At 40.7% G+C, this 26,601-nt stretch overlaps 2 protein-coding genes across 2 annotated transcripts; both read left to right on the top strand.

Moving 5' to 3' along the window:
• The first annotated feature begins 21 nt into the window (after positions 1–21).
• ehhadh (enoyl-CoA, hydratase/3-hydroxyacyl CoA dehydrogenase) lies at positions 22–9,132 on the top strand. Its single transcript, XM_086090963.1, has 7 exons — positions 22–238; positions 487–590; positions 1,079–1,248; positions 1,423–1,534; positions 2,134–2,238; positions 4,708–5,049; positions 6,165–9,132. The coding sequence occupies exons 1-7, from the start codon at positions 165–167 to the stop codon at positions 7,397–7,399; spliced, it is 2,142 nt and encodes a 713-aa protein (XP_085947089.1). The 5' UTR covers positions 22–164; the 3' UTR covers positions 7,400–9,132.
• A 1,690-nt stretch (positions 9,133–10,822) lies between these two features.
• On the top strand, positions 10,823–26,130 carry LOC147164646 (UPF0524 protein C3orf70 homolog B-like). The gene is made up of 2 exons (XM_086091984.1): positions 10,823–11,906; positions 23,141–26,130. Exons 1-2 carry the CDS (start codon positions 11,723–11,725, stop codon positions 23,767–23,769), a joined length of 813 nt encoding a protein of 270 aa, XP_085948110.1. The 5' UTR covers positions 10,823–11,722; the 3' UTR covers positions 23,770–26,130.
• The last annotated feature ends 471 nt before the right edge of the window (positions 26,131–26,601 follow it).

The following is a 26,601-nucleotide window of genomic DNA, read 5'->3' as shown; positions in this document are numbered from 1 at the left end:
CCCCGAATTGTACTAGTGAACGATGAAAACCCAGGCGTGTACGCTGTCGTGGCCACAAGGCGAATCAAGTGTGCTAAAGTTGAAGTATTTCTGCCAGCAAAAACATTGACGATACAAAGTTCAGCGACGCAATAAAAAAAAGGAGCGATCGCTCGTGTGGTAAAATGGCTCAATATTCTCGCGTTTCGGGAACTGTTGGCTTGATTACGCTTCAAAATCCTCCTGTAAATGCACTAAGGTAAGTTGTGCAGCATTTCTGTCCCCCCCCCCCTTTTTCTTGTTCACAATATGTTTCAAATGTGCACAATCTAATGAAAGCCCTATATATATATATATATATATATATATATATATATATATATATATATATATCATTAGACTGTGCATTCACGTTCTTCTCCCCTGCATGGATTTACTTTTACATTCTAGCAAAGACTGAGTTAATTTGAAAAGTCACATAATATATGCAATGTGTGTATTCTATAGCGCAGCAGTACGTCAGGGCATCGTGGACACGGTGAAGAGAGCACTCGGTGACCCTGAGGTGAAGTCTGTTGTCATATGTGGACAAAATGGAATGTTTTGTGGTGGTAAGTACTCTGTAGTCAGTCCACAACTGTTTGCTGTCAATCATAATAAAGGGGGACATTTTATGGAAAATGGCTTGTATGCAAATGTTTGAATCTCTGGTGTGCCTTCCCAACCATCAAGTTATGAATTACACAACCAAGTGAATCTTTTACCTGCCTATTTCTGAAACCGTGTCTATGAGCAAGGCCGTTTATACTTTTGCCCCACGGTGATGTAACAGTAGTGCTAATGTACATAAATATGGTCCCAACAGTGTTTCCCCCGCCAATGGCATGATCAGCTCGGCTGAAGAGGAGAGATTCCGTGCCATTTTCTAGCGATCAATTACACTGTCAGAATCACTTATGCAAAAAACACCCACAGTCCCACACCCGCCATGCATGAGATGCGTCTGCAAAGTACTACAATTTGACATGTTTACATTGCAGAATATTCATACTTACAGGCAATATAGAATACGCAAAACACTTTGTGTCTTCAATAACAGGCGCAGACATCAGAGAGTTTGGCCCCCTCATGACTGGACCTCCACTAGTGCCAATGATCCACGCCATAGAGGCGGCGGACAAGCCAGTGGTGGCGGCCATAGAGGGCGTCGCTCTGGGCGGAGGCCTGGAGTTGGCGCTTGGCTGTCACTATCGAATAGCGCACTCCAAGGTTAGTTCAGTAGTCACTATTCATTTCTAAGTCAATAAATCACTTTTTTTTTTCTGGGCTTGGGTAAAATACAGAATCATCAGTAGTTTGAGCCACTCTGGTGTTAAAGCAACAAGCAAGTGTAACAAACCAATAATGCTCTCCATTCATCTTGATTTCTGGGCTCAATTTCAGGCTAAAGTGGGCCTCCCAGAGGTGACTCTGGGTCTGCTACCTGCTGCAGGTGGAACCCAACGTCTGCCAAGGCTCACTGGATTACCGGCAGCTATAGATCTCATCACCACTGGTAACAACAACCACACTTTTATGTCTTATACCTGAATTGGAATTTGACACTTTGCATTTGACTTCTTTTTTTTTTTTTTTTTATGCGAACATGCTTTTTTTTTAACATATTCTTGCAAGCGGTCTCCACTCTCTTGTACTTAAAAGCATAATTGATTTAATTGTAATTTCTTCAAATGGCCAGCAGAGGTCAGCCTTTATCATGAATTTCAATATGTACTTGAAATTTATTTCTATTTCTTTTTGAACCATTTAAGCATCTTGGTTCTATTTAAAAACAATCAATACACAATAATCCATCCATTTTATATAGCATTTTTCCTCATTAGGATTGTGGCTGGGCCTATCCCAGTTGACTTTGAGCAATTGAATGGTCGCCGGCCAATGACAGGACACATAACTAAACAACCATTCACACTCACATTAGAACCTATGGACTATTTAGACAAGAGTCTTCAAAGAACTTAACATTTATGTTTTTCAATTAAGTATGAATTTGGAAAAAAGAACATGAGAATATCTGGAAGACTGCTTCTTTTTTCTCAGCCGGTGATGTCCTTTGAGCACGTAGACTCACTGACTGTCATATTTGTCTCACAGGTCGTCACATCACCGCCGCCGAAGCACTGAAACTCTCAATAGTGGATCAGCTTACTGATCAGAGCGGCGTGGATGCAGCTGTCAAGTTTGCCAAGAGTGTTGCAGGTGAGACAAAAGGCGAAGCACAGACAGATTGTCATCCACTCGCATGATATCCCCTCTCTGGTGGGACAGGGCATTTTCTACAAAAATATGATATTTGTGGAGAATCTGACATCTTCAATTGTCAGGGAAGTGGATGGGATGAGAATGTTCAGCTACGTCCATGAATGTTTGATGGGCGGGTGAGATGTGCTCTGACGTCTCTGCTGCATTTGCTCTATTATTCAGAGGGGCGTAAAAGGGACAAACATTCTCAGAATATTCAGTCCTCGTCAGTTTGTTTTAATTAGTTCAATATTGGCATTTGTTTTTCAATCAGACTCATGAATGATAAGTGTTTGCTCTGTTCTTCACACATTACAAATAAATAACTGAAAAGTAGGGAGTGCAGTATTATTCACCCCCTTTTCTCTCAGTGCAGCCAACTGATTCTATAAGTGACGGGCACTGCTAAAAACAATAACCACAATATTAAGCATACAGTCTTAAATTGATACACATCTGAAGGTGTCAAAAGCAGAGAAATTTATTTGTAAAGGCAGATTGATTTATTTAAAAAAATGTGTAATCCAGTATAGGCCATCGTATAAGTGTTCATAATGTTGTGGTAGGTTACATTACTTGAATTAAATATCTATCAATATTTATTTGAAAATGAAATATGACTAAATAATAGATATAAATACATAATCAAACCGGATTTGTATAAATAAATGCCTCTTCTCAAACATGTAGTTTCAGGAAATATGAGTTGACAAGTAATTATTGAGTAATTCCTAAGCACATCTGAGTTAAATGTTCCAGCCATCCATTCTATGAAGTGATTATCCTCACAAGAGAAGTTATTTAAAGAAAATACAGTCCTAGTATAAATGTAGTCTGTCTGTCTTGTCATTACACACAAAACATGATGCTAGCTTAGCTTAGCTAGTTTTAGCATAATGACAGGGAAAATTAGGAAACTGTCACTAATGTCTAGGAATTGACTTACTTACATACTTATTTTAACCTGAAAAAAATGTTGCTTTATGCTATGTTTCGACAAGATAGAAATATTGTTACTTATCGGCTGGACTGTCAAGCTAGGCTAGCCCACATACTGCTAAGCTAACTCACTCTAGAGTGTTATGGTTGGTACAGTACTATAAATGCAGTCAGTCTGTCTTGTCATTACGCACCAACAATTATGCTAGTTTAGCTTAGCTTGTTTTAGAATAATGACAGGGACATTTAGAAAACTGTCACTATTGTCTAGAAATGGACTTAAATATGCATTTTAGCCTGGAATTTTTTTGTGCTTTATGCTATGTTTCGACAAGATAGAAACATTGTTACTTATCAGCTGGACAGTCAAGCTAGGCTAGCCCACTTCATCCTAAGCTAACTCACTCTGGAATGTTATAGTTGGTAGTAAGTAATATTTGTTTTGATTTTAAATGCTTAAATGCAACATGACTTGATGCGGAAAAACAAAAATGAGGACGCGATCGAGTCAGGCAGAAAGGCACAGACAAGCAGAAACACGGATGCAAGTCGATCAAACTGAAATCTCTGGCTATTTGGACGGATGCTACCGTGTTGTTCTAATTGGTAGGGTTGCTTAAAAAAAAAAAAAAATAAGTAAACGGGGACACAAAATTAACATTACAAAGCCACCATAGAGCCTGTGAGCCAAACAGTGGAAAGCATCCATGTGTCAAAGTACAAGAGTGTGCATTTGAATGGTTGCACATGTTTCTGACACGAACCCGCACATGCGCACGCTGACAGGATTAAGTATTTTAGCGCAGCGGTTGCGACATCTGCCCGTCACATCTGTCGGGACAACGCTCTCGCCGCACAACAAATCCATCGAAACAGTGCGGCCATTTACAGATTAATGGCTAAATGAAGTCCAAGTTCCCATGTGGTCATATTCCACTGCCACGCCGCCTAAATATTGTAAACATTAAAGCCTGAAATTCTTGATTTATTGATAGTGATTCGGTTTGCTTATTGGAGCAAATTGGAGATGGTGGATTGGTGAGCGGCCGTTTAATCTTTGCCATGGTGACCCATTTTCTGGCGCCCAGTGTAATTCAGCGACTCTGTGAAGGATTCTAACCGCTGTCTTGTGTAATCATGTCAGGAGGGACAGGAATGAGGAATCGAGTAGACCCCCCCCCCCCCCCCCCCCATTTAACCCAAATTGAAATCAGCACAGACACTAGACCTCTTTGTAATATTGAGTTGTCCTATGGAGTCTCAGCAAGAAATTTACTTCTAAAATTAAAAGACCTCTTGCAAGTACGCACCAATGAATCCTCATTGGAGAAAGCAGAAAATGGGAAATAAAAAAAATAATACTTAAATGTTCAATTCCCTGCAAAAAAAAAAAAGGTCTTTTAAATCTGACTTACCACAAAGAAGAGTGTACAGTAATGCGAATGTTACTCTGGAAAAAAAAACGGAGTCAGCTTTTTCCACTTTCAGAACAGCCTCTGGACGCCCGCCGTGTCAGTAACCTCCCGTGCCCTTGCCCTCCCGATTTGGATGCCCTATTTGAGGCAACGATGCAGAAAGTACGCCAGCGCGCCCGCGGAGCCATGGCGCCGGTGGCTTGCGTCCAGGCGCTGCGGGCGGCCGCCACGCTGCCCTACGCCCGGGGCATGGAGCGGGAGAAAGAGCTGATGGCCACGCTGTTCACCTCTGGCCAGGCTCGAGCTCTGCAGTACAGTTTCTTTGCTCAGAGAGCTGCGGGCAGGTGGAGCATGCCCAGCGGAGCGCGCTGGGATGGCAGCAAGCCCAGGCCCATCCGTAAAGCGGCGGTCGTCGGTAAGACTGGAACACTTGAATGTTGATTAGCTATGGCATTTAGAGATGAACTATGACTATTAGCCATGACTTTTTGGTAGTAATTTTGTATAGTTCTATGACATGAAGAAATCATATTCAAGCAGTCCTTTTAAAAACTAACAGTAGCTGCCTGAGGCACAGTCTGAGGATTGAAACTTCTGAATGTTTTTATATTTAAAATGACCGTTCATCACATTTTGTCTAATGCCTCTGTTATATTTCCATACATCTTACTCGCTGTTCCATTATAGTGACATTTCCATTGGCAAAATAACCACTATGGCGCACTTTGTCTTGAGCCTGGCCGGAAAGACTTCCAAGTTTGCAAAGTTGATAGCGCATGGTGATGACATCACTGCTCATTGGTCAAACAGATGTGTAATTATAGACTCACTGGACCTTCTGAGCGGTCATTGGTCATAACGTTAACCGGATTATTTTTGTCAAAACGCACAGTGTATATTGACACAGGGAAGACTTAATTATTTGTGTAAAAAAACAGACAAGAATTTTTTAGTTAGTCTTTTGACTAAAATTAATTAAAGTTTTAGTCATAATTTAGTCATCTGATTGTATTTTAGTTTAAATCCAATTTTAGTCGACGAAAATAAAGAGCAATTGACAATTTAGTTGTTGTTTTTTACTTCAACATACATTTCAACTTTTAACTCTTCTAATTGGATTTTCTGAGTTTTCATCACTGTTTTCGTTTTAGTCATTGACGAAATTGTCAATCAATTTAGTTATCGTCATCATCTCAATGAACGGCCTTTATTTTCTTTTTCTTTTCATTTTCGTCTGATTATTTTTTTTTCCTGATGGAAAATCACTGTATGATAACAATGACTATACGAGGTATTTTCAGTCCAACTGGTACAAGTCAAAGTCTCCTCCCTGCGCGGAGTGTTGCTCGTTGAGTATTCTGGTTATGTGAGTCTTTGCAGCTTGCGCATTAAAATTGCAAGCTCAGAAGCAACCGCACAGTCCGCTTGGGGGCAAAAAAAGCCTTGTGGTGTCCGAATGTGGTGTGCTCGATTAAAATAGGAAGCCACTTCAAGTAGGCAAAACCAACTTGTATTTTTTTTACGTCTTAGGTCTTGGCACAATGGGGAGAGGCATAACAGTCTCCCTTGCTCAGGCGGGGTTGTCTGTGATTGCCGTGGAGGCCGAGGAGAAGCCGCTGAAGGAGGCCAAGCAGGCCATATCAGGCATGCTGCAGCGGGGGGCCACGAGACGAGGGGTGGCCCCTGCTTTTGACCTGATCACCTACAGTCGGAACCTCCGCGCCGTCGCGGATGCTGACCTGGTCATCGAGGCCGTGTTTGAAGACGCAGACTTGAAGAAGCGACTCTTCCAGCAGCTGTCTGCCGTTTGTAAACCGCGAGCGTTCGTGTGCACCAACACGTCCTCGTTAGACATCGACCTCCTGGCTGCGCAGAGCCGCCACCCAGAGCTGGTGGTCGGGATGCATTTCTTTGCCCCGGCTCATGTCATGAAGCTGCTGGAGGTGGTGTACGGGTCGCGCTCCTCTCCTGAAGCCGTGGCCACCGCCATGAATCTGGGCAAACAAATGGGCAAAGTGGGCGTGGCTGTCGGCAATTGCCGCGGATTTGTGGGGAACCGCATGCTGAAGCCGTACTTTGAACAAGGTTTGTTCTTGTTGGAAGAGGGAGCCACCCCTGAGTTGGTAGACGCGGCGTTGGAGGAGTTTGGCTTCGCCATGGGGCTCTTCACGATGTCTGACCTCTCCGGGATTGATGTTGGCTGGAGGGTTAGGAAGGCAGAAGGTCTGGTGCAGCCCGGCACTGCGGTTAGAGTCCGACAAGGCCGCAGGTACAGTCCCCTCGGAGACCTTCTCTATGAGCAAGGGCGGTTTGGACAGAAAACAGGCCGGGGATGGTATCAGTATGACAACAGCCGTGAAGCTGCACCTGACCCGTGGCTGCACAACTTTCTGGAAGCGTATCGAGCCCGATGCGGCCTGGCTGCGCGCCGCATTGATCGCCAGGAGGTGCTGGAGCGCTGCCTGTATCCCCTCATCAACGAGGGCTTCCGTATCCTCGAGGAAGGAATAGCAGCTGGACCCGAAGACATCGACGTCATCTACGTGCTTGGATACGGCTGGCCCATGCACCGCGGTGGTCCCATGTTCTACGCGAGTATGGTGGGCCTGACCAAGATCTTGGAGAGGCTGGAGTACTACCAGCGGGTCCACTCCGATGTGCCTTACCTGCAGCCCTGCGGTCTTCTCCGCAGGCTGGCGGCCAGCGGCAGCCCGCCTGTTCACAAGTGGAGAGGAATCATCAAGAAAACGCACAGCCACCTTTAAATCTAAAATATGTTTTAATCTAGCATTTGTGTGGAACTGCCAATGTGGAGTAAACAATTTTGACTGGCAAATACAATTAAACGTACTTATATATAAATATTCACTTTTTTTTAGAGAGAGAGCTCAGTATTGTTCATTTGGTAATCTTACTGATTCAACATGTCATCATCATTGTTGTTGTTGTTTTTTTTAACACTTGCAAATATTCACAATTACAGTACAACGTACCTGTAGGCTAAATGATAAAAATGTAGCCCCCCCCCCCCTCCCCCAGTGTTGAGGATTCAACCTCTGAACTGGTTATTTAGGTTTGATTAACCACCACAGGGTGGCTCCGGTAAAAGAGAATGCGAGTCTTCAGTTGAACTCAACCGTCAACTCGGAAGTGCAGACATATTTGCATATGTAGATTTACACTATTTCGTCATTGACAACTGCACGCTACGTGCTGAATGACGAACGGAGGGCTAAAAACAGGAAACGGAAATGTGGAGCGTTCTTCCAAATTTAAAGCATAAATTTCAAAATAAAATATAAGTAAACAAACAAAACAACTCGGAATACATCTTAACACCTAGGATGCCACAAGGTTTTGATTTGTGGATGGCAAAAATCTATATTTTTAGCATTTGACCTATATTATACCATTTGATAATGAAGTAAACATTGTTTATTCATTTTTATGATTGATTAATATTATGTCTGCAGCGCATGATTGCCATTCGGCATTTTTTTACCATAATGCTTACTGGATATTGACTTGCTAAAAATGCAAAGTTTTTAGCATGTAGCGTTTAGCCTAAAAGTGTAACCGAAAGTACATTCGTTTAAGTACGTTTAAAGGTATTTGAAAATATTGGAAGGTACTTGCCAATCAATAAGGATTACCGGTACTCCATATTGGCAGTTCAACTCTGCTGTGCATTTCAGCCTAATGATGACTGATTGATGAATGATTTCTTATGTGGTAATGACATTCAAAATATCACTAATTATGTGCCATTTTAGGAGGTGTTTGAGTAGTCGTATGGTATTTACTTTTTGTATTTGTAAGGATAGAGCATTTATCGGTGGAGGCTTTAATTTGTACAAATGTATTTTCTTAATATAATATAAATCATATCGTTGTAAATCCTGCTATTTGTGGGGGACGGGGCCAAGCCTTGCTGAGAATGGTGGAAAAAAACAAGTAATTGACACCTCCCCTATTTTTTTTATATAGTTGTCTATATTAATAGATTTAAATTATAAATATACCACAAACTATGATCCCGAACACTTGAATATTATTTCAAATTCACCTTACACTACCTTTAAAAATAAAAGAATTGGCTCCTCTCTGACATAAACTTCCTTGACACCAATTCCTACTATTCGCTATCTTATGGTTTCTTAAGTGCACAAAAAAAAAGAAAACTGATGGTTTTCAAAACATAGCAGACGGGAATAAATTAAACTACATGCAGGATCCAAAGTCTAAAAAGCTTACGGTAATTAGATTTTCGAAATGACCTTGGGACTACATCAGAGGCCTGGAAGAAGGGTTAACATGGAACTTCAAAACTTATTTAGCGCCTTAATTTAAGTTTAGGTCAAAGAACTGTGCTCATACAAAATATAACAACTTCACAGTACCTCAAATGCCTTAACCAAAGAAAAAAACGTTTCTGTATTCACTTAGGCTCCTGCGCTGCGATCCTTCCGCATGGAATAAAAGCGGTCTCCTCTGTGAACGGCAGAGCTTCCATTTGTTTTCCCTAGCTTTACATCTTTTCAGTTTATTGGCAAACTGTTTAGCTGGGGTTTTTTTCTCACTTAGAATACTCTACACTGCATAGAAAAACACTTAAGTTGTGCAGCATTTATGTTTTTTCAGCTTTATTGATGCCACATCTGTTCCGCAGGCCATATGAGAAAAGATGCTAGCTATGATGGTATCAGTCACGGTGACGTTAATTACAGCTACCTATTAATCACTACATGTTACGGTTTTTGAAGTGTGGCTTTTATTTATTACAGCACACTTGGCATTCATTAGTCCGAAGGCCATTATGTGAAAAGAGATGTTTTATTAGAAGGGCCTACTGTTTAAGTGGCTACTTTTTATTAGTCAAATGGGGACATTTCAGTCTAGTTTTCCTTAATCCACTATAAATAAAATATAAATGTTCCACTGAAAAAAAAAAAAACATCCCCAAACATGGCTACAGTTCAAGATTGGTTAACAAATAAGACCATTTTGTTTCTACATCCCATTTATTACTTGAGGCACATTTTCTTTGCAGAAATGAATCCCCCCTTTTTCCCTAATCGTGCGGATTTAAGGCCTTTGCATGTATTATATCATTGTAAATGATGTTTCTTTGACTTTTATCTCATTGGGGATGGAGGCGGGCATCTAAATCCGACGATTACACTGCAAAGATTACAATTGTGACTTGTGCAGTTGGCGCCGCATAAGCCCCATCTGACTGGCGCAGGGGTGGATGGCGATTGTGCGCCGTGCAGGGGATGAAAGAGAAGCACAAAGGCGGACATCCGGTCAAGTTCAGGCGCAGCTCATGTGAGTCTGAGTTGATTGAAAATGTAAAACTCACAGTAACAAAAAAAAAAAAAGAAAAAAGGATGTGCAAACTGTGGCCTGTAATAACCCCTCAGGATACAATCTGCAGTTTAATCTTGGATTGCACAAGCCACTCAACATCTGTAACCATTTCCCAGATTCCCTGCGCTGATAGCCAACTGTATTCTTCATGATAAATCACTTTGTATTGAATGTACATAGTATATTTTCATCTGCCTATTTCTTAAACTTCACAACCCGTCCAAGAGACAAAATAATGATGAGTGGTGTACGTATCCCCCTGGACTGGTCACCAGCCAATGATAGGTCTCATATAGACAAAACATTTCACTAAATCTGAACAATTAAAAAAAATAATGTAATTGAGATTCTCCCACATACCCCAATGCAATATACATAAATATTTTAGTTTTATAGGTTAGGTTTATGATAGGCTCTACTTTAATATTTATAGGGTTCCAGATTTTGTTTCGATGCCCCTTTAAATTTTCTACACAGCCCCACTAATCAACGGTATTCTGGTTAATATTGCGTTAGTGGAATATGAGTTAAGCAGCAAATGTTTTAATTAATATCAGAAGGTGGCCATTTTGCCACTTGCTGTCAAGTGAAAATGGCATCACGGTTGCTCAAGGTCTTAGCTAACAACCAATCACAGCTCAGCTTCAGAAAACAAGTGAGCTGTGATTGGTTATTGGCTGAGCCCTGAGCAACTGTGATGTCATCTTCAGTCGGCAGCAAGTGGCAAAATGGCCGCCCCCTGAGATGGATAAAAACGGTCGAATTTAGCTGCATAACTCATAATCCACAAATGTAATATTAATCAGAATGTCAGGTTTAGGTTAGTGATGTCACATATAACATTATTGTCAAGAAATATTTAAGGTTTACTTCTGTTGTAACCACTAAACTGTATTGAGGGGGATGGGAGACCTAATTTATATGACTCCAGTTGAGAGCAGTAATCCTAATCCATCGTCCCGCCTACCTGTTCTGGAAATAGTCAAATCAAGGCCAGGGGGAATACAAGTCTGATGTTTGTGCTGACTCAGCTGGACAGCAACTCCTTTTGTATATAAATAATGAGCGTGATTGCAATCCCACGCCCACCTTGGTGGAGCAGCTGTGGGTGCTGCCACCGAGCGGCCACAGCTCGTCTCCACAAGCGGAACCACATCATCTTCATATTTCATATTTCATGTCACGTTTAAAAACGCTACTATTCGGTCTTCTTCAACGAGTGTGTTCGTTGTGTAAGATGCTGAACGCGTAGGAGTGCGCCATTCTCCCTTCTCGTGGTGTTTTTTTTTTTTTCACCAGTGGGCAGCTGGCTTCGTGTTTTCCGACTCCTCCCGCCGTGTGATGAAGTTGAGATGGTGTATGTGAGTGAGGAGCTCACACGCAAGCACAAGCACAGTGGAGCCGACGGCTGAATGCCACGATGGGGAGAGCCGAGGAACGCCACCGTGGGAGCAATTGAGGAAAATAACCCTCGCCCGGCTTCTCACACTTTTTGACGGAACATGTCGCCCGCCGCTTTTTAAGTGAAGACGTTCGGAATTCCTGCCAAGCGACTCGCTGTCGGAGCCTCCTTCCCGGGCAGGCTTCCTTACGTGGACCTCGCCCGCCCGCCGCGGTGCTCGGTCGCGGTCATGTTGTAGCTCTCCCTTAAAAAAGTGTTCCGGTTTTGATATTTTTTTTGTTTGGGAGGCGGAGGGTGAAGTTCAGGCGATGCTGTTATGGCCGCCTCCGGTGCTTCAAAGTGTCCGAAGAGTGAGAAGTTGGACGAGGCGCAGGCTTTGGCCAGAAGCTGCGCGGGGAGACCAGACTTCTTACCGTGTGACGGACTCTCCATCTGCGCCACGCACAGCCACGGAAAGTGCTTCAAACTGCACTGGTGCTGCCACCTGGGATGGTGCCACTGTGAGTTGGTTACGGCTTCGTTTTGTCTTTGTGGAAGAAAGGCAACCATTGCCATTCGTGAGGCTCTTACAAATGTTTCTTTTGATGCTGCCCGGTAGCCATTAATTTAACTACGCGAGTACAGTGGTGCCTTGAAAAGAGTTTAATTTGACGTCAAATCTCTGGGAAATCAACAGAAACGTCATTAATCTGTTCCAACTCCTCCAAAAAGCACCAGGAAAATTGTTGGAACGTTTTGTAAAATAAGAAAAATAGCACTGTAATGTATTGTGAGTTATAAAAACAAACATACATCTAATAACATAAATATGAAGAATGTAAAGCACTAAACCGTTTTTGTATCATGATTTCATACTGTAATTTAATGGGCCTCCTGGTGTGTGTGCCTTGGCCACCACGCGATAGTATCATAGCGACCCCCAAGAACCAGTACTGATTATTAATAGTCAAGGAGCCTATATTCATTTTCAGTAAAAGGGAAAACTCCTAACTTGTCTTTTAGCATTTATATATTAAATAGCATTTCTGATTTGCAAATTGTTAAATGTTATTGTTATCTTAGACAATAGACATCGTTCTTTTAAAATACCAACAACAAGTTCATGGAGCTTCCAGGCTCATCAGTATGTCTTAAAAGATAAATGACAACTAGACGTATTCAGTTAGTTCCCTATAGTCTTCTACAGTAAAATTTTCTAAATAACTGAAATCTTTCAACGTGTACTTTTTTGGTTTTATTTTCAAACAAAAGCAAAAGGAGCCGAGATTTCTCAGGGTCAGCAGAATCTCTGAAAGTTTAAATAATTAGTTACTTCAAGTGAACACAGTTTTGAATTGATTTCTTATCTGCCGTTAGATTTCTACCAGTAGCCAATATTGTTTAAAATGCCAATTATCTAAGCCAATGATCAGCCCGGCCGATAATCCATCCATCACGAGAGTAATACAATTAGATTTGATTGTCGCGACTAAACTGTAGTAATGTTGCTTTGTTTATCACAGAGGATACAGAATATGTCTGTTGGTATTGTTATATTGTCTGTCTACATTGTTTATTTTAGTTTAGTTTTTTAGCCTGTCTGTGGTGTTCTGCGATGTGTGTTGGCATTAAGCTAGTGGATTTTCGTAAGGCTAAACTATATGGTTTGGTTAAATACAAAATACGTCATTTGCTTTTTTTAAATTTTTATAAGTCTACAGTAAAATCTCAGCTGGGAGTGGCAATAAACAACTGACTTTACCGCTTTAAAACAAAATAATTAAGCACTATCTGTCGAACTGTTGCCCGTTGCGAAGTTTTCCGCCACCATGGTTGCGCAAACGGCATCTTGTATCACAAAAAAACTCCGCGAAATGAGGTACCACTACCAATGTGTGAAGTGGTTTGTAACAAAAATGATTCCTGCGCAACTAGAACGCTTGTTTGTAGATGACCATTACGATCCCACAGGGAATCCTTAAATTTCATATGACGTTACATACATACGCACCATACAAGTTCCACAAAACAACCATGTGACACTTCTCAAAGGAAACTGAGCTGACCTATAAAATCTGATTAATATTTCAATCGTAAGGCAGCACAGTGCTCGAGTGAGTAGCACGCCTGCCTCACAGTTGAGCTTCTACGTCCAAATATGGAGGTTCCACCCACAATCAATTATTATACAAATACCTCTCTTTGCTGTATGCCAGTATCATCAAATATGTCATTTAACTTGATTGCGGTGGGAAGATGGAAACCCCTGACAATCGTGTGGCTTCTTACAACAATAAAAATTATTTCATTTCATACTGCTATTCATAGCTATTCATATAACTCATGTATGGAAGTATTATTGTGGCAGATTATTATTTTTTTTTTTACAGTGGTTTAGCATAATGATTCTTTTACAACTACAAATGATTAGTTGTAGATTACCATAAAATGTCGTTTACTTTCACTTAATAGGTCTGAAATATTATATTGGACAAACAATATATCTTTGTTCCTCCATCTATGTCAGCGGCATATAGTGACAGGCAGAATGATTAAACACCATCAACACACACAAAAAAAAAGAACCCCTATAACTCATGTATGAGATTATTGACAAAGACAAACAAACACAATTTTTGCTATGATTCTAGTTAGCAAACATATGTTGAGGTTTCAGCTAGTTTGAGACTCTTAATGACAACATGCGCTTGAGAAGACGGGTGGATGTCTTTTTTTGTTTTTGCATGCATATTCTCATCATTATTAAAACCAGCAGTAGTGACAAACTGGAGCAGTTAGCGCCTGGGGAATTAGGTGCCTTGCTCAAAAGAAGCTCAATCATGGATCCCAGTGGGATGCAGAAAACAAGGATGCACAAACCTGGATATAAACCGTCTTGTTTCAGTTATTGTGGCCCTCTCAAGTCTCTCAATAAGATAAGCAAAATATTAGGAACGTCAGTATGATGCAGGGCAGATGGACGTCACTATAATAAACACTGTACATTGTTAAATTACGGGAACCCGAAGATAAAATCAACGTATGGATCTTGTGGAATGAATGCCACGCTTGATAGAGAGGTAGAAATCGCAATCACACAGATGGAATTCTTGAACTTACTTTCCATAATAGAATCCCTTTGAACACAGTAATGCAATAATCATTTTTGTGTGTATATATGTGCGGAGGTGGAATGATGCCCCCCGCTTGCCCCATTTCATTATAAATCCCATTTCATAGTATTAATCTCCTCACGGCTTCAGGTTTCGCATTGTGGTTGAGAACCGATCGGCTTTTGTGATGTCACATATAGTTAGAGTTTTCATTTCAACAAAAATCTACACGTTGAATCCAATAACGACTTTCAAATGAAATGACCAACCCTGGGCTTGATTATTTTACAAAGAGAAGATCTCACAGTTGGCACCAGACAGAAAGGTGGGAGGCGAGTAGTAGCCGTAATTACAACAGCACTTATCGAAGAATGTAAACAGCTAAACAGACTGTCGGATGAATTTACGCAACTGTTAGTTCTGCCCAAGCAATTTCTCATGCAGTCATAATTGCAATAGATACTTGTAGGACATAAATATAAAACAAATCAAATGCGGAAACAGTTAAGTACGATCGTAACTGAGCTTGCCTTCTTGTTGCATCGTTTGTAACCTTAAAATGTCATATGTTGGGTAGTCATAAAGCGATGTCGTCCCATATATTAAATTAGCACCCAAGTGTTAATGTTGTGTTTATTGTCAACCCCTTAGATATCATACTGCAGCTTTCCAGTCATTCACCCGCTGCCAAATGCTTTGTGTGCAGCACAGTTTTATTTCGAACATGTTCACATTTTGAGTAATAACAGTGCTTGCATTTATTTGTATATTTTTTGACAGATTGAGGACATTTTTTTGTCGAAAGGTTGATGGTTTCAAAACAACTTTTTTCCCCACTAAACGCTGGATGTGTATTTACACGCGTGAGAGAATCCAGAAGCCAAATGATGCATTGTGGTTGTTTTTAACCGACAAGACTGACTGGTTTATATGTCATGTGTTCTGCTTATGAATAACTAATACTGTAAAAGTATGTCAAACACAACTGCACCAATTCAAAAAACGTTCAGGCTTATTGGAGAAAAAAATAACATGTTTTAAAATTGTTGTGAGTGCAAGCCTCCCAGTCACAAGTAGTCATCCTCTCATTTCGCCGCAGTTTGAGTCAGTCCCACCTACACCATCATGCCCCTGCGGACACAAGACAAAGACACGATAACAAACGTTAACAAAACATGTATCATTACGCAGCCCAAAGTAGTCCTTGACAAGGGCGGCGAGTTCCTCTGTTTGAGTTTACGTGAGCTATTTTAGGCTTTGCAGCACACTTCAACTCCATTTGGCTTGTTTTTAAAGTGCGTGGCATGAATGAGTCTCCGTGTGTGCTCGCATTGTGGCTGGGGGGGGGCGTTTATCTACTCAACTTCAAAGAATGCCAGGCGGACTGCAGGGTTTAGGTCTGGAGACATGCTTGGCCAGTCCATCACCTTTACCCCCAGCCTCTTAGTGTTGGTGGTCATCATCATGTCGGAATACTGCCCTGCGGCCCAGTTTCCCGAGGGAGGGGGAGCATGCTCTGCTTCAGTATGTGACAGCACATGTTGGCATTCATGGTACTCTCAATGAACTCCTTACCTGGTTGTCGCCACACATGCTCGACGTCATCTGAATCTAAATAAGTTTATCTTGGTCTCATCAGACCGCAGGACATCGCTCCAGTACAGTTCCATCCTACTTGTATTCAGACCAAATGGGTGTTTTGAAGAAATGTGGCATTAGAAGTTCAAACCTCCAGACACCTGTAAGATGCATCTTTTCCCGACAAGCAGAGGGGTCACGCGATATCTTTTATTGACAGGGTGCAGCGTTCCGTTTAAAGGTCAACGTTTTTCTCTGGCTCTTATAGAAATGTCAGGTGTATTTTCACTCCCCTCGTTCCTCAGTCTTTCCCCACTCCGGGCCTGACACTTTGACACAGCCGCACCAATCACCGAGCTTCGACCTGACAGGTTGTCCTTCTCCTCGGGCGCGCCGCCGCCGCTGCTTTATCCCGTCTCCGGCTGCTCCGGAAATCCACAGATCAGCGCGGAACACAATCACTATCCACTCGGCAGCCGCTAGTCAGGGCTTAAAGTGTGCACAATGTAATCTTTGGGATTGCGAGGTTCAGGATGTGCCCGCCTTGTGATTTGAAATCATCTGATCAGGGCAGAAGATTTACAAATCCTTTTCCTCTGTTTATCGCAAGCCGCGCCCGTAATGAATTATTTCCCTGCAAGTCTGTGCACTGTTACTTTTGTTGTTGTTGTAAACATTGCCTTGCTCCTCCTTTTTGCTTTAAAATATTCATCGGTTGCTAACATGGTGCTGCCCTATCACCGCAAACTGCCTTGTAGCCAGCAATGAATTTGGGCTCATTTTTGTCTCAAGTCAAAAGAACAACCCATAACATAATAATGTACCTAATGGATTTCCGTCTCCCAGCACAATCATGCACTCGTCGGACTAAACCAGCTTAGACGATTGTATCAGACAGAACCAGGACACCCGGGGAGAAAAGTAGAGCTGCATACAATACCTTCCTTCATACGTGTAATAATAGAGTGGAAAAGAGAAAAGTGATGCACTGTGTTTTCCTGCATAGACATGAAAATAGCTCCATAAAAAAGATATTCAAGGAAACAAAAAGGTCAACTTATGTACAGTAATAGGATCGACTTAACTCAGCACTTGATCAAGCACAAAATATGAAAATTGTTATGTTCTTTGTATCTTGCCCAGCAAGAATTTTTGTTCTGCGAAGACACTTTTCATGTAAACAACGGGGGGATTGTGTCTGTTGCTTTTCTGATTTGCACACAGCTGTGGCTTTGCTGTAGCATTACGCTCAGAAAATGAGGCAGAGTGAAAATCGGACGGAGGCGAACGCCGAAGAGCGTTCGGCAGCTGCTGACAACATCAGTCCGAGCCTCTCATTAGTCATAATTAGCTGTGCTTAGTGTCCCCGCCAATATGTCATGTCTGATGAGAGATGTCGCTCGCAGCACCAATAAAACCAACGGATGGGAAAGCCTTTTTTCCTTCTGCTAACTGATGACAATCACCAGGCAAGGTAATTACTCATTAAGCTGAAAATCAAAGTCCTAATGAGTAACAGTCTCCTCAGTAAGCTCCTTCATCTCCAATTTTCGTACTTTTGTCAAACTGAGGAGATAATTTGAAATGCCCAGATGTGCCCTTGATTAGCATGAACTTGTGTCAAGGCATCATTAAGCGAGTGGATGCTGAACTGCCTGTAAGTAATAAGCATTTTGATTGAGCTTTATTTAACTCACGATGTCAGCGTCGTCCAACTAGAATTGATTTTAAAAAAATATATATATATATATTTAATATAAAAAGTAAAGCACTGCAATTACTTAAAAATCTATTTCCTGTCACCTGAAAATATTTTTTGTTCAGAAATGTAGGAGCTTATTGCGTTTTTAACCTGATAACTGATTGAATTTCTGTCAACGTTTAGTGGAGAAATGTTGTGGCGAATCGATGTCCCAGATTACTCGGGATAGTCCTGGCGTATTTTACCCAATTGTTTTGTCCCACTTTTACACAAATCCTGTCCCAGCGTTCCACTTCTAGTCCAGTCAGCAAGCCAATTGTTTGGGTTATGTGCATGTCAGTCACACAGTTGGCATAGCGATTCATATGATAAACCAATTTAAAAGGAATATAACTGTTAAATTGCTAGCAGACGTGTTTTTGTCAAACCGGAACTACTTTCTGCTTCAATGTCTAAGAATTAGGAATAGACCGATTATCGGCCAGGCTGATTATAGGTGCCGATATTTAGCATTTTGACGAATATCGGCATCTGCCATTTTTACAAATCTGAAAGCCGATAAAGCTGTTATCTCTGAGCGGCGAATGTTTGCAAACTTAGTGAATTTTGTGTTTTCTTCAGGGTTTGTAAACTGTTGCAAAGGGTTGCAAAGATGGTCTCAGGCAGTTTTTACCCGTCACAAACTGGTTTTCTAGTCACAAAGAAATGTTCGGACTAATTTTCACTGTTTGTGAACATCTTTGAAAATCTGGTCACCCTTGTCTGTTTTAATCAGATGGATTTGGTAAATTCCATGATTATTTTCAGTATGTAATTATGACTTAGCATTAGCGTGTTAGCATAGGTTATGTAGAATTCCGGGTTATGTCACCAATGTTGATGACTCCCTGTACTCGTATCGAAGGACATTTTTGGCAGTAAATGCATATACTTGTTCTAAACATTGTATTATAAAACGTGTTTTTGGCGACATCCTATTAACAGTACACACAGAAGAAAACGAAATGTTGAATTGTGTAAAAAGTGTAAAACATCATGAAGTGAAGTTGCAGGGTTTTTCGCAGACAGCACTGTTGTGTGATGCCTGTAGTTGTGAGCAGCATTCTGGTGCGTTACCCCACATGTGGTCGTTGTGAATAAATCCAAAGGGAGGCTTATTGGATTGATCTTTGCAGATTCACCACTGTGCTGCTGCATCATATAAAGCCACAGCCACTATAAAAAGATCAATAGTAGTCAGACTCAGACTAAAGTTTTGCTGTGTATTTCGCAGAAATGATATGAAAATATCTGTTATTGCCTTAAATTGAAAGTGCATCGTACATTCCCATAATGTGGCACTCGTTTTAGCCATTAGAGAGTCTTTCTTAATTGATCGTAGTAGTCCAGACGCTGGAACAAAGCAAGGCTACAGCTCGTGTTATTGCTGTAAGTCCTGCCAGTGCTTTCCCTGCTATTTCAAGTTAAAAAAAAATAATTTGCAGATCAGTGTCAACACCCAAGCAAACCCCACCCTCCCTTGTTCAAAGTGACAAAGGCCCCTTGTTGTTGTCGTTCAGAGTAGGGGGGGTGACGTCTTCACCGCCATTATGAGCAGAAGGAACAATTCTGACAATCCATGCTCGTTTTGTGTCGACATGGAGTCATGAGACAGGAAACGCGCTGTTTCACATGACGCTGGCTCAGACCTCCCCCACTTTCCTGAAATTTGAACCCCTGTCTTCAGATTTGTAATACCTCCCAACAGAATGAGCAGAGGCCAGCGCTTTACTGTGAAACATGACATCATCCGGTTAAATATTTGTTCCTTCTCACGGAGGCTTTGTCAGTATGCGTCTGGTTTGCTAAAGATTTACTTTTGACTTGAAAGCAAGCCAATATTGAAACGACAATCGGGAGTTCAACACATTTTCCGTCCGGCTGCATTCTTTTAGGGCGAGCACAAACATATGGACGTCTCGACGCTGAAGGAGATGAAAGTGTGCTCCTGAGTTATTCACAGAAGAGTTTCTCCGTTAGATGATCTGCCAGTGCTCAAGAGAGCTGACAAATGGATGGGCTGCTTTCTTCTGAACTAAGGATGCCTTTTTAACCATGGGAAAATTGATTTTTATTTATGTATTCATATGGGGGTGGGGAGTATATGCCCCCCCCCAAAAAAAAACAATACAAAAAAAACAATAGTGGTTGATAAACTGTAATTGGAAAAATAAAGAAAACAAGTTAATTTTCATTCACTTAATCAATGGAATAGTTGATAAAATAATTGATTCCAAACATATCCAATAACAAATTCCCAACCCGTACTTCTCACCTGTAAATGTTCAAAATACGAATGAATCCGAGTCGCCTTATAAATATCGCCATTATCTTGTGTCTCTTTGTTGTCGTATCTTTGTTTTTTGCTTTCCTCCCCACTGACAAGGTTCATTACCTCGGGAACAAGTCACCTCCTCAGCTTTTATGCATCCTGCATCGTGATTAGATTTTTGTAATGAGGAGCTGTAATCTCCCCTTTTTGAACGGCCTCATTTACATTTCCTACATCCCCCACAATGCCTTTCATCATCTCCCCTTGTGTTTGTGTTCCTTTCAGGCGCTGGCATTTAAAAATGTGATGAAAGGCTCTCGAGCCGGGCAATAAGGGCCGCGACCTTCGTTGTATGGTTAATGTGGACGAGTGTCCGTGCAAAGCACACAGGAGATGTCAAAGAGTGTACGCCGCGCTCTCACACGTGTGACATTTTGTGATGTCCTTTGTTGTCTTTGACGCACACAATAGCGAGCTGCGGTTTTCAAGCCTTTGGGGCAGAGTGCCTCATTAAATGTGCACCTATGGATTTCATAATAGGCTACCTTGAGTGTGATATGACAAGGAAAGCTGTCGTCTGTTTTGATTCAGTCTTGCCCGCATGTGTTTTGCGTTCATACCCAAAATACTCAAGCTCAATCATATGTGTGTTATTAATCTGCTGCGGAAATCCAAACATAGCCCAGTTTCAATAAACCTGCTGTTGCGGTCAACTTTACGCTTAAAAGCAGTCAAATCATACACGTGTTGTTTTTCTTTCATATTTTGTTAGCCTAATCGGTCATTAAAAAAAACCCATTACAAGTCATTAAATAGAATTTGCTAAAACAAAGGCTTTAAATGGCATTAAATACAATGTCAAGTGTTCTTGCTTTATTTTACATACACTGTTGGGTAAAGGAGTCAATATAACACAATTCAGCAATAATAAATGTCTGGTGACCAATCATTTTCCAAATAACAATTGCTCTGAATTTGAACAGAAAATTTACTGTTCCTTCCTGTTACCAACGTCCAACATGATACACTAATGCCAACTAGTGGCAGAAAATTACCTCAGGTCATTTAGGACTAGATGTTTCAATTTACTTTTTACCGTAACTGTTACTGTACGAAAAGACTGTATCAATGAACTAAAAGATACAACCACATTTGTATTTGGTAGCCATATTTGTCCACTTGTGTTAATTAACAAGAGTATGAAAAACTTGAAAAAGATATTGTGTTGTACATTTAGAATGGATATAATGTGCAATTAATTTTCAATTAATTGCAAGTTAACTATGGAAATCATACGATTCATTAGGATAAAAAAATAATTATTGACTCACAGCCCTAATTTGCAGTTTATGCAGTACGATGTGGGCATTAAATGAGTTTAAGTTGCATTAAAAAGCATTTAAATTAGATTTGATGATACCTGCAGAAACCCAGTATCACTAACCTACCTTCACCTCTTTACGGTACGGTTCTTTACGGTCATCTTACAAACAAAATAAAAACACATTGTATGGGAAAATGCTCACTGAAAATTCAAAAGCTAAGTTTTGGTGCAAACACTCTACAATTAGAAAAGTTGGAAGGAATCTAAAAAAAAAAAAATCCCCCCAATTCAGTTCTACAGGTCATCAGTCACATCAATTGTGGAACAAGTTAAAAATGAATATCCTGGTCTGATTTCATCACATCACCAAAACCTGCCATTTGAACAGGGGTGTGTAGACTTTTTACATCCACCGTACATGAAGCGTGAGAGGAAGCGAAGTAGGAGCTTGTCAGCTCGCGTGAGTCTGGTCCTCTCCTGGGAGCCACTTAAACAAAATGTCTGCGCTCTCCCGGCTGTACGGCTGACGAGCATCAGCACGAAAGCGCTTCCATTCGTCCATTCAGTCTCTATACGCTTTCGATCCATAGAGACACGCAATCACAACTCGGGCCAATTTGAAAGTCTTCAATGGAGCGAACATTGTACGGATATACGGGTTCAACCACAAGCCATAACGTTAGGACTGCTTGCGTATTATAATAAAAACTGGTACAAGAGCCCGAGCAAGAATTTTGTCATTAGAAGTACAAGTGTGGTTGCAGTCTGGGATTGGCTGCAGTCCTGTGGATCTTACATTTGTGAATATTAGGGTTGTCAAAATTAATGTGTTAATTTTGAGTTAATTGAATGTTCCTTAACGGCAATAATTGTTTAATGCGCGACTAATGACCCGGCCCTTACTTGGAAAGCCTGTACTGGGGGAATTCCAGTCACAACGCAGCAGACACGTCCACGTCAAAATTTAGCAGTATTAAATGGAATAATAATGCATTTTACAATTATTATTATTTTTTTTCACAAGTTACTTCATGTTAAAGATAAGATAGCTCTTAATATGAAAATAAAAATGCACTGAGCTGTCACCAACATCTTACAAACGCAATTATGCCAACTAGTGGCAGAAAAATGACCTCAACACAAATCAATATCACACTCTTTTTTTTTTTTTTACAGTACAATACATCTTTTGGATTTTAACTAAATGTTTTTAATTATTATGAAATTACTGTATCAATGACTAAAATATGCAGCCATATTTCTATGAGTTTAACATGTTTCCACTTTTAACAAGAGTATGAAAAATGTTATTGTACATTTAGAATAGATATAAAATTTACGATTAGTTGTGAATTAACTATTGTAGTCCTGTTATTAATTACGATTAAAAATTGGAATCGCCTGACACTCCTAGTGAATACTAGGTGCAACTATATAGTCTTATAGCCTTTACCTTTAACATGCATGTCAATATATATATTTTTTTAAATAATCTCCCTAGAAAAATCTCTTTTTCTTCCTCTGATCCATGTAGTGTGCACACTACACTTTAAATAGACCAACTGGCTAATGACAAATTTGGAACTCAAGGCAGCGTTTTGAGACCACTTGTTTTTGAGTTAATCCAGTGATGCGATAAACAAAGTGTGACATCGTTGCCATTGTATTGTTGCGAGTGAACCGTCTTGCTAAGATAGCTGATGAATGTCCCGCTCGTCCTCCCCCAGGCAAATACGTGTACCAACCCATGACCAACGTGTGCCGGCTGCCCACCACGGCGGTGCCCTCCGCCGCCACCGAGTACAGCAGCACCATGGACCTGTCCGTCTCCCTGGCCGAGCGCTTCCTCAAGCTGGCGCCCTGCTTCCGCTCGCCGCCTCACCTGGAGTCCCCCAAGTACTGTGTCATCGCCGACCTCTTCGTGGACGACTACGTGGTGAAGCGCATCAACGGCAAGATGTGCTACGTGCAGCGCCCCCTGCCCCCCGCGCTGCCCGAACCGCCTCAGCCCCCCGCTCCCCCCGCCCCTCAACCGCAACCCGCCGTCAAAGCCGCGCCGGCCTCTGCCCAGCGCCTGCACAGTGAACACAAAAAACAAGCCTCGCCCTTGGACAAAGCCAAGGGTCCCAAAATGGACCAGTGCTCGTCCCCGTCCAGCTCCGAGGACTCCGGCATCAACGCGCTGGGCCTGCACTGTTTGGAATCCTGCGAGGACGAGAGCGAGCGGGAGGACGACGAGCTGAGCACGGACGGAAACTCAAGTCCCGGGAGTCTGTGGGATCAGGACGACAGCTCCTTGCTCTCTCCCTCCAAGTCGACCATCGAGATCATCGAAAAGATCGAAACAACTGTCTGACGTCGACGCGAGCGAGCGCCGGAGGATTTACCTCGGACGAGCCTGGACGATCAAACCCCATCGCGGGGAACGGAGGCTTCGTCCTGTTTGTTTTCCTCTTCACACGCCCGATTCACATTCCCTGCATGGAGTGAATTTCCACCACTTTCTAACAGACACCGCACAGAAATCAAGCACAAGAGTGTCAAGCGCGCACACAGTGGACCGAAAAGCACATGATGGAAAACGCAAGGACAAAAAGCAAAGTGAAAGTACGAGAGTGCTCGGGCCACACTGAAAAGGGGAAACGATGAGAATGTTACAAGAATAAAGACGCATTTTTCAAGGTTTAAATTCCGTCACAAACTTAAACAATATCAAATCATTCAATATTTGTTTCCCCCCAAAATCAACAACAAGATGACATTGATGCGATTAGAGTGCGTGTAGTTCTTTCTCAGGGACACACGCAAACGTTTACACAATCGCAAAGTGTTCAGTTGTGCGAGCTCAACAATCAGTAATGCAGGTACACGTTTATGCTCTTATTAATTGACTTTCACTGTAACATCATTTTAGTTTAGCAGGAAAAAAAAGAATTGTACTCTGAGTTACTAATTTTTTTTTTTTTTTTTACATACAAGTATTTTTCTTTTTTTTTGCGACATTAACTTTTTGTCATCTAAAATGACCACATTTTTCTTATTTTAATCCGACAACAGCCATCATTTTATCCTCAAACTTTCACATAAACTTAAGCTTTTTGTAACAGCCAGTACAGCATAAGTATGTTGTTTTTTTCTTTAAAAATGTGCAAATCACTTTATTAAGAACTAATAGTACAACACTGATCCGTGCAAAATAATGATTTTATTCTCAATGTTACATGTGATTATGTTCTTATACAAATTCAACTTTATTCTCAAAGCGAAACCTTTTTAAGTGACTTTTTTTGTAATGGTGACTTTCACAACATTTCTCATGTTACATTTTTGAATTGGAATTGTTTTCTTTTAAAATTTTCACGAAACACTAACTTTTCTTATGACATACATTTTGAGTAAAGACATTTATTACAGCATTTATCTCAGGCAATATTCTGATTTCATTCGCATAAATGACATTTTTTGTACAATTATTTCCTTGTATGATTTTCTTGGAACACTGACTTTTTGTAGTTACTTTTTTTTTAACATACTTTTTTTCTCTCAAAATTATTACCTTTTTCTCATAACATTCATATTTTGGTTTTCAACATTATTGTCTCACTAATTGTACACATTTTTCACATGTAACTGACTTTTTTCCTTTTAACGTAGATTTTTACTAATGTTATCTGTATGATTTTCCTTTAATATTTTTGTCAGGGGGAAAAAAGTCTTGATTTTTGTTTTCAACATTATGTACCTACTTTATGCTTACATGACTAGAATTGTTTTTTTTCATGTCGTATTGACTTTTCCATGAAGTTACTTTTGTAACGTTTTTATCATTTTTTTTTCTCCTATAAAATTAAGACATCAATTTCAGGAAAAAATCTATTTAGAATTATCTCACATTAAAAGTATAATGTTATATTTATACTTCCTCTTAAAATGTTGATGTGATAGTCGTAACAATTTAACTTAAAAAAAACCCCTTTATTCTTACATTGATGTATTTGCTTTTCAGTGTGGCCCGAATACTCACAAAGGAAATTGTAAGTGCACATCAAGATTTCAAAGGTTCGCATCCATCAAGCCGCCAGGTGCCCTCCCTCGTTGTCTGACCAAAGCTTTTGGCTTGACCCCACCTACACTAAGTAGTAAAAAGTCTTTCAAGCTCCACTTCACTGACGCGACGCACTAACAACCAAGGCAGAAAGGTCCGTGTTCGACAATCAAGGATTTTACACACAAGCACATTCCTACGCCGTGCCTGCCAATGAGGACCGAGGATGTTCTCCTAAAAGACTCACACCACCACCACCACCTTCAGTCAGTCCGGTTCACTTTGCCAAGTTGGGCTTAAAGCAAACCATGACTTGTTATGACCTCCATGAGCTAGGAAAAAAAAAAATGAAACAGCGCTGATGTGTCTCAGACTTTCTTCATACATTAGAAATTTCTATTAAAATTCATCATTGTCATTTGCTTTTTGAGCTTTGGAGCGAAAATGTATTGTGAGGATTGTGGTTACGGCATCCAGGCCAAGCTAGGCTAGGCTAGTACTGACGTTACTTTGTGCTATGGAGCTGTGCATTTATCAATCAGTGCACATTTTAAAGAGATGAATATGATTCTGAATACATTTATGTGATGCGTATGATGTTAGAGTTCAATATATAACATAAACAGGGTGGACCCCTTCCTTATTAGTCAAATAAAGACAGTTGGTAAAATGTTCGGTCTACCTTATTCATTTGAAATATGTTTTTGTAAAAAAAAAAAAAGGTGACATAAACATTTTTTTGCATGTCTATATTTACCTGAAAAATAATCATTTAACATGCAGTATGTGGTGGCCAAAATTAAAGGGGCAAGCAAAAACTACTATTCATATATTGGGTTTTTACCCCTTTCACAATTAAATGAAGTTTTATGTTCATATGCTTATATTATTTTCTTATCAATAAATACTACCAAAACTAAAAAAAAATCTGTTACGTTTTGTATTTTGTTGACAGAATTTAAACAGTAAATTCTCCATGTTATTTTATTACATCAGAGGCGGTTTCGCGCTACATTTTAATTACATTTGAGTAAATTTGGGATACGTTGTACTTGTCAGAGTAGTTTTTATGCAACATACTTTTACTCGAGTATTTCGAGAAGAACAAACACTACTCTGTCACGCTGAACTGCATTCCGCTCA

This window comes from Leptonotus elevatus, chromosome 12 (assembly GCF_054856555.1).
Source record: "Leptonotus elevatus isolate MCC_2025b chromosome 12, RoL_Lele_1.0, whole genome shotgun sequence".
Lineage (NCBI taxonomy): Eukaryota > Metazoa > Chordata > Actinopteri > Syngnathiformes > Syngnathidae > Leptonotus > Leptonotus elevatus.
The sequence above is the reverse complement of the archived record's forward strand: the minus strand, read 5'-3'. Positions and strand labels throughout refer to the sequence as shown.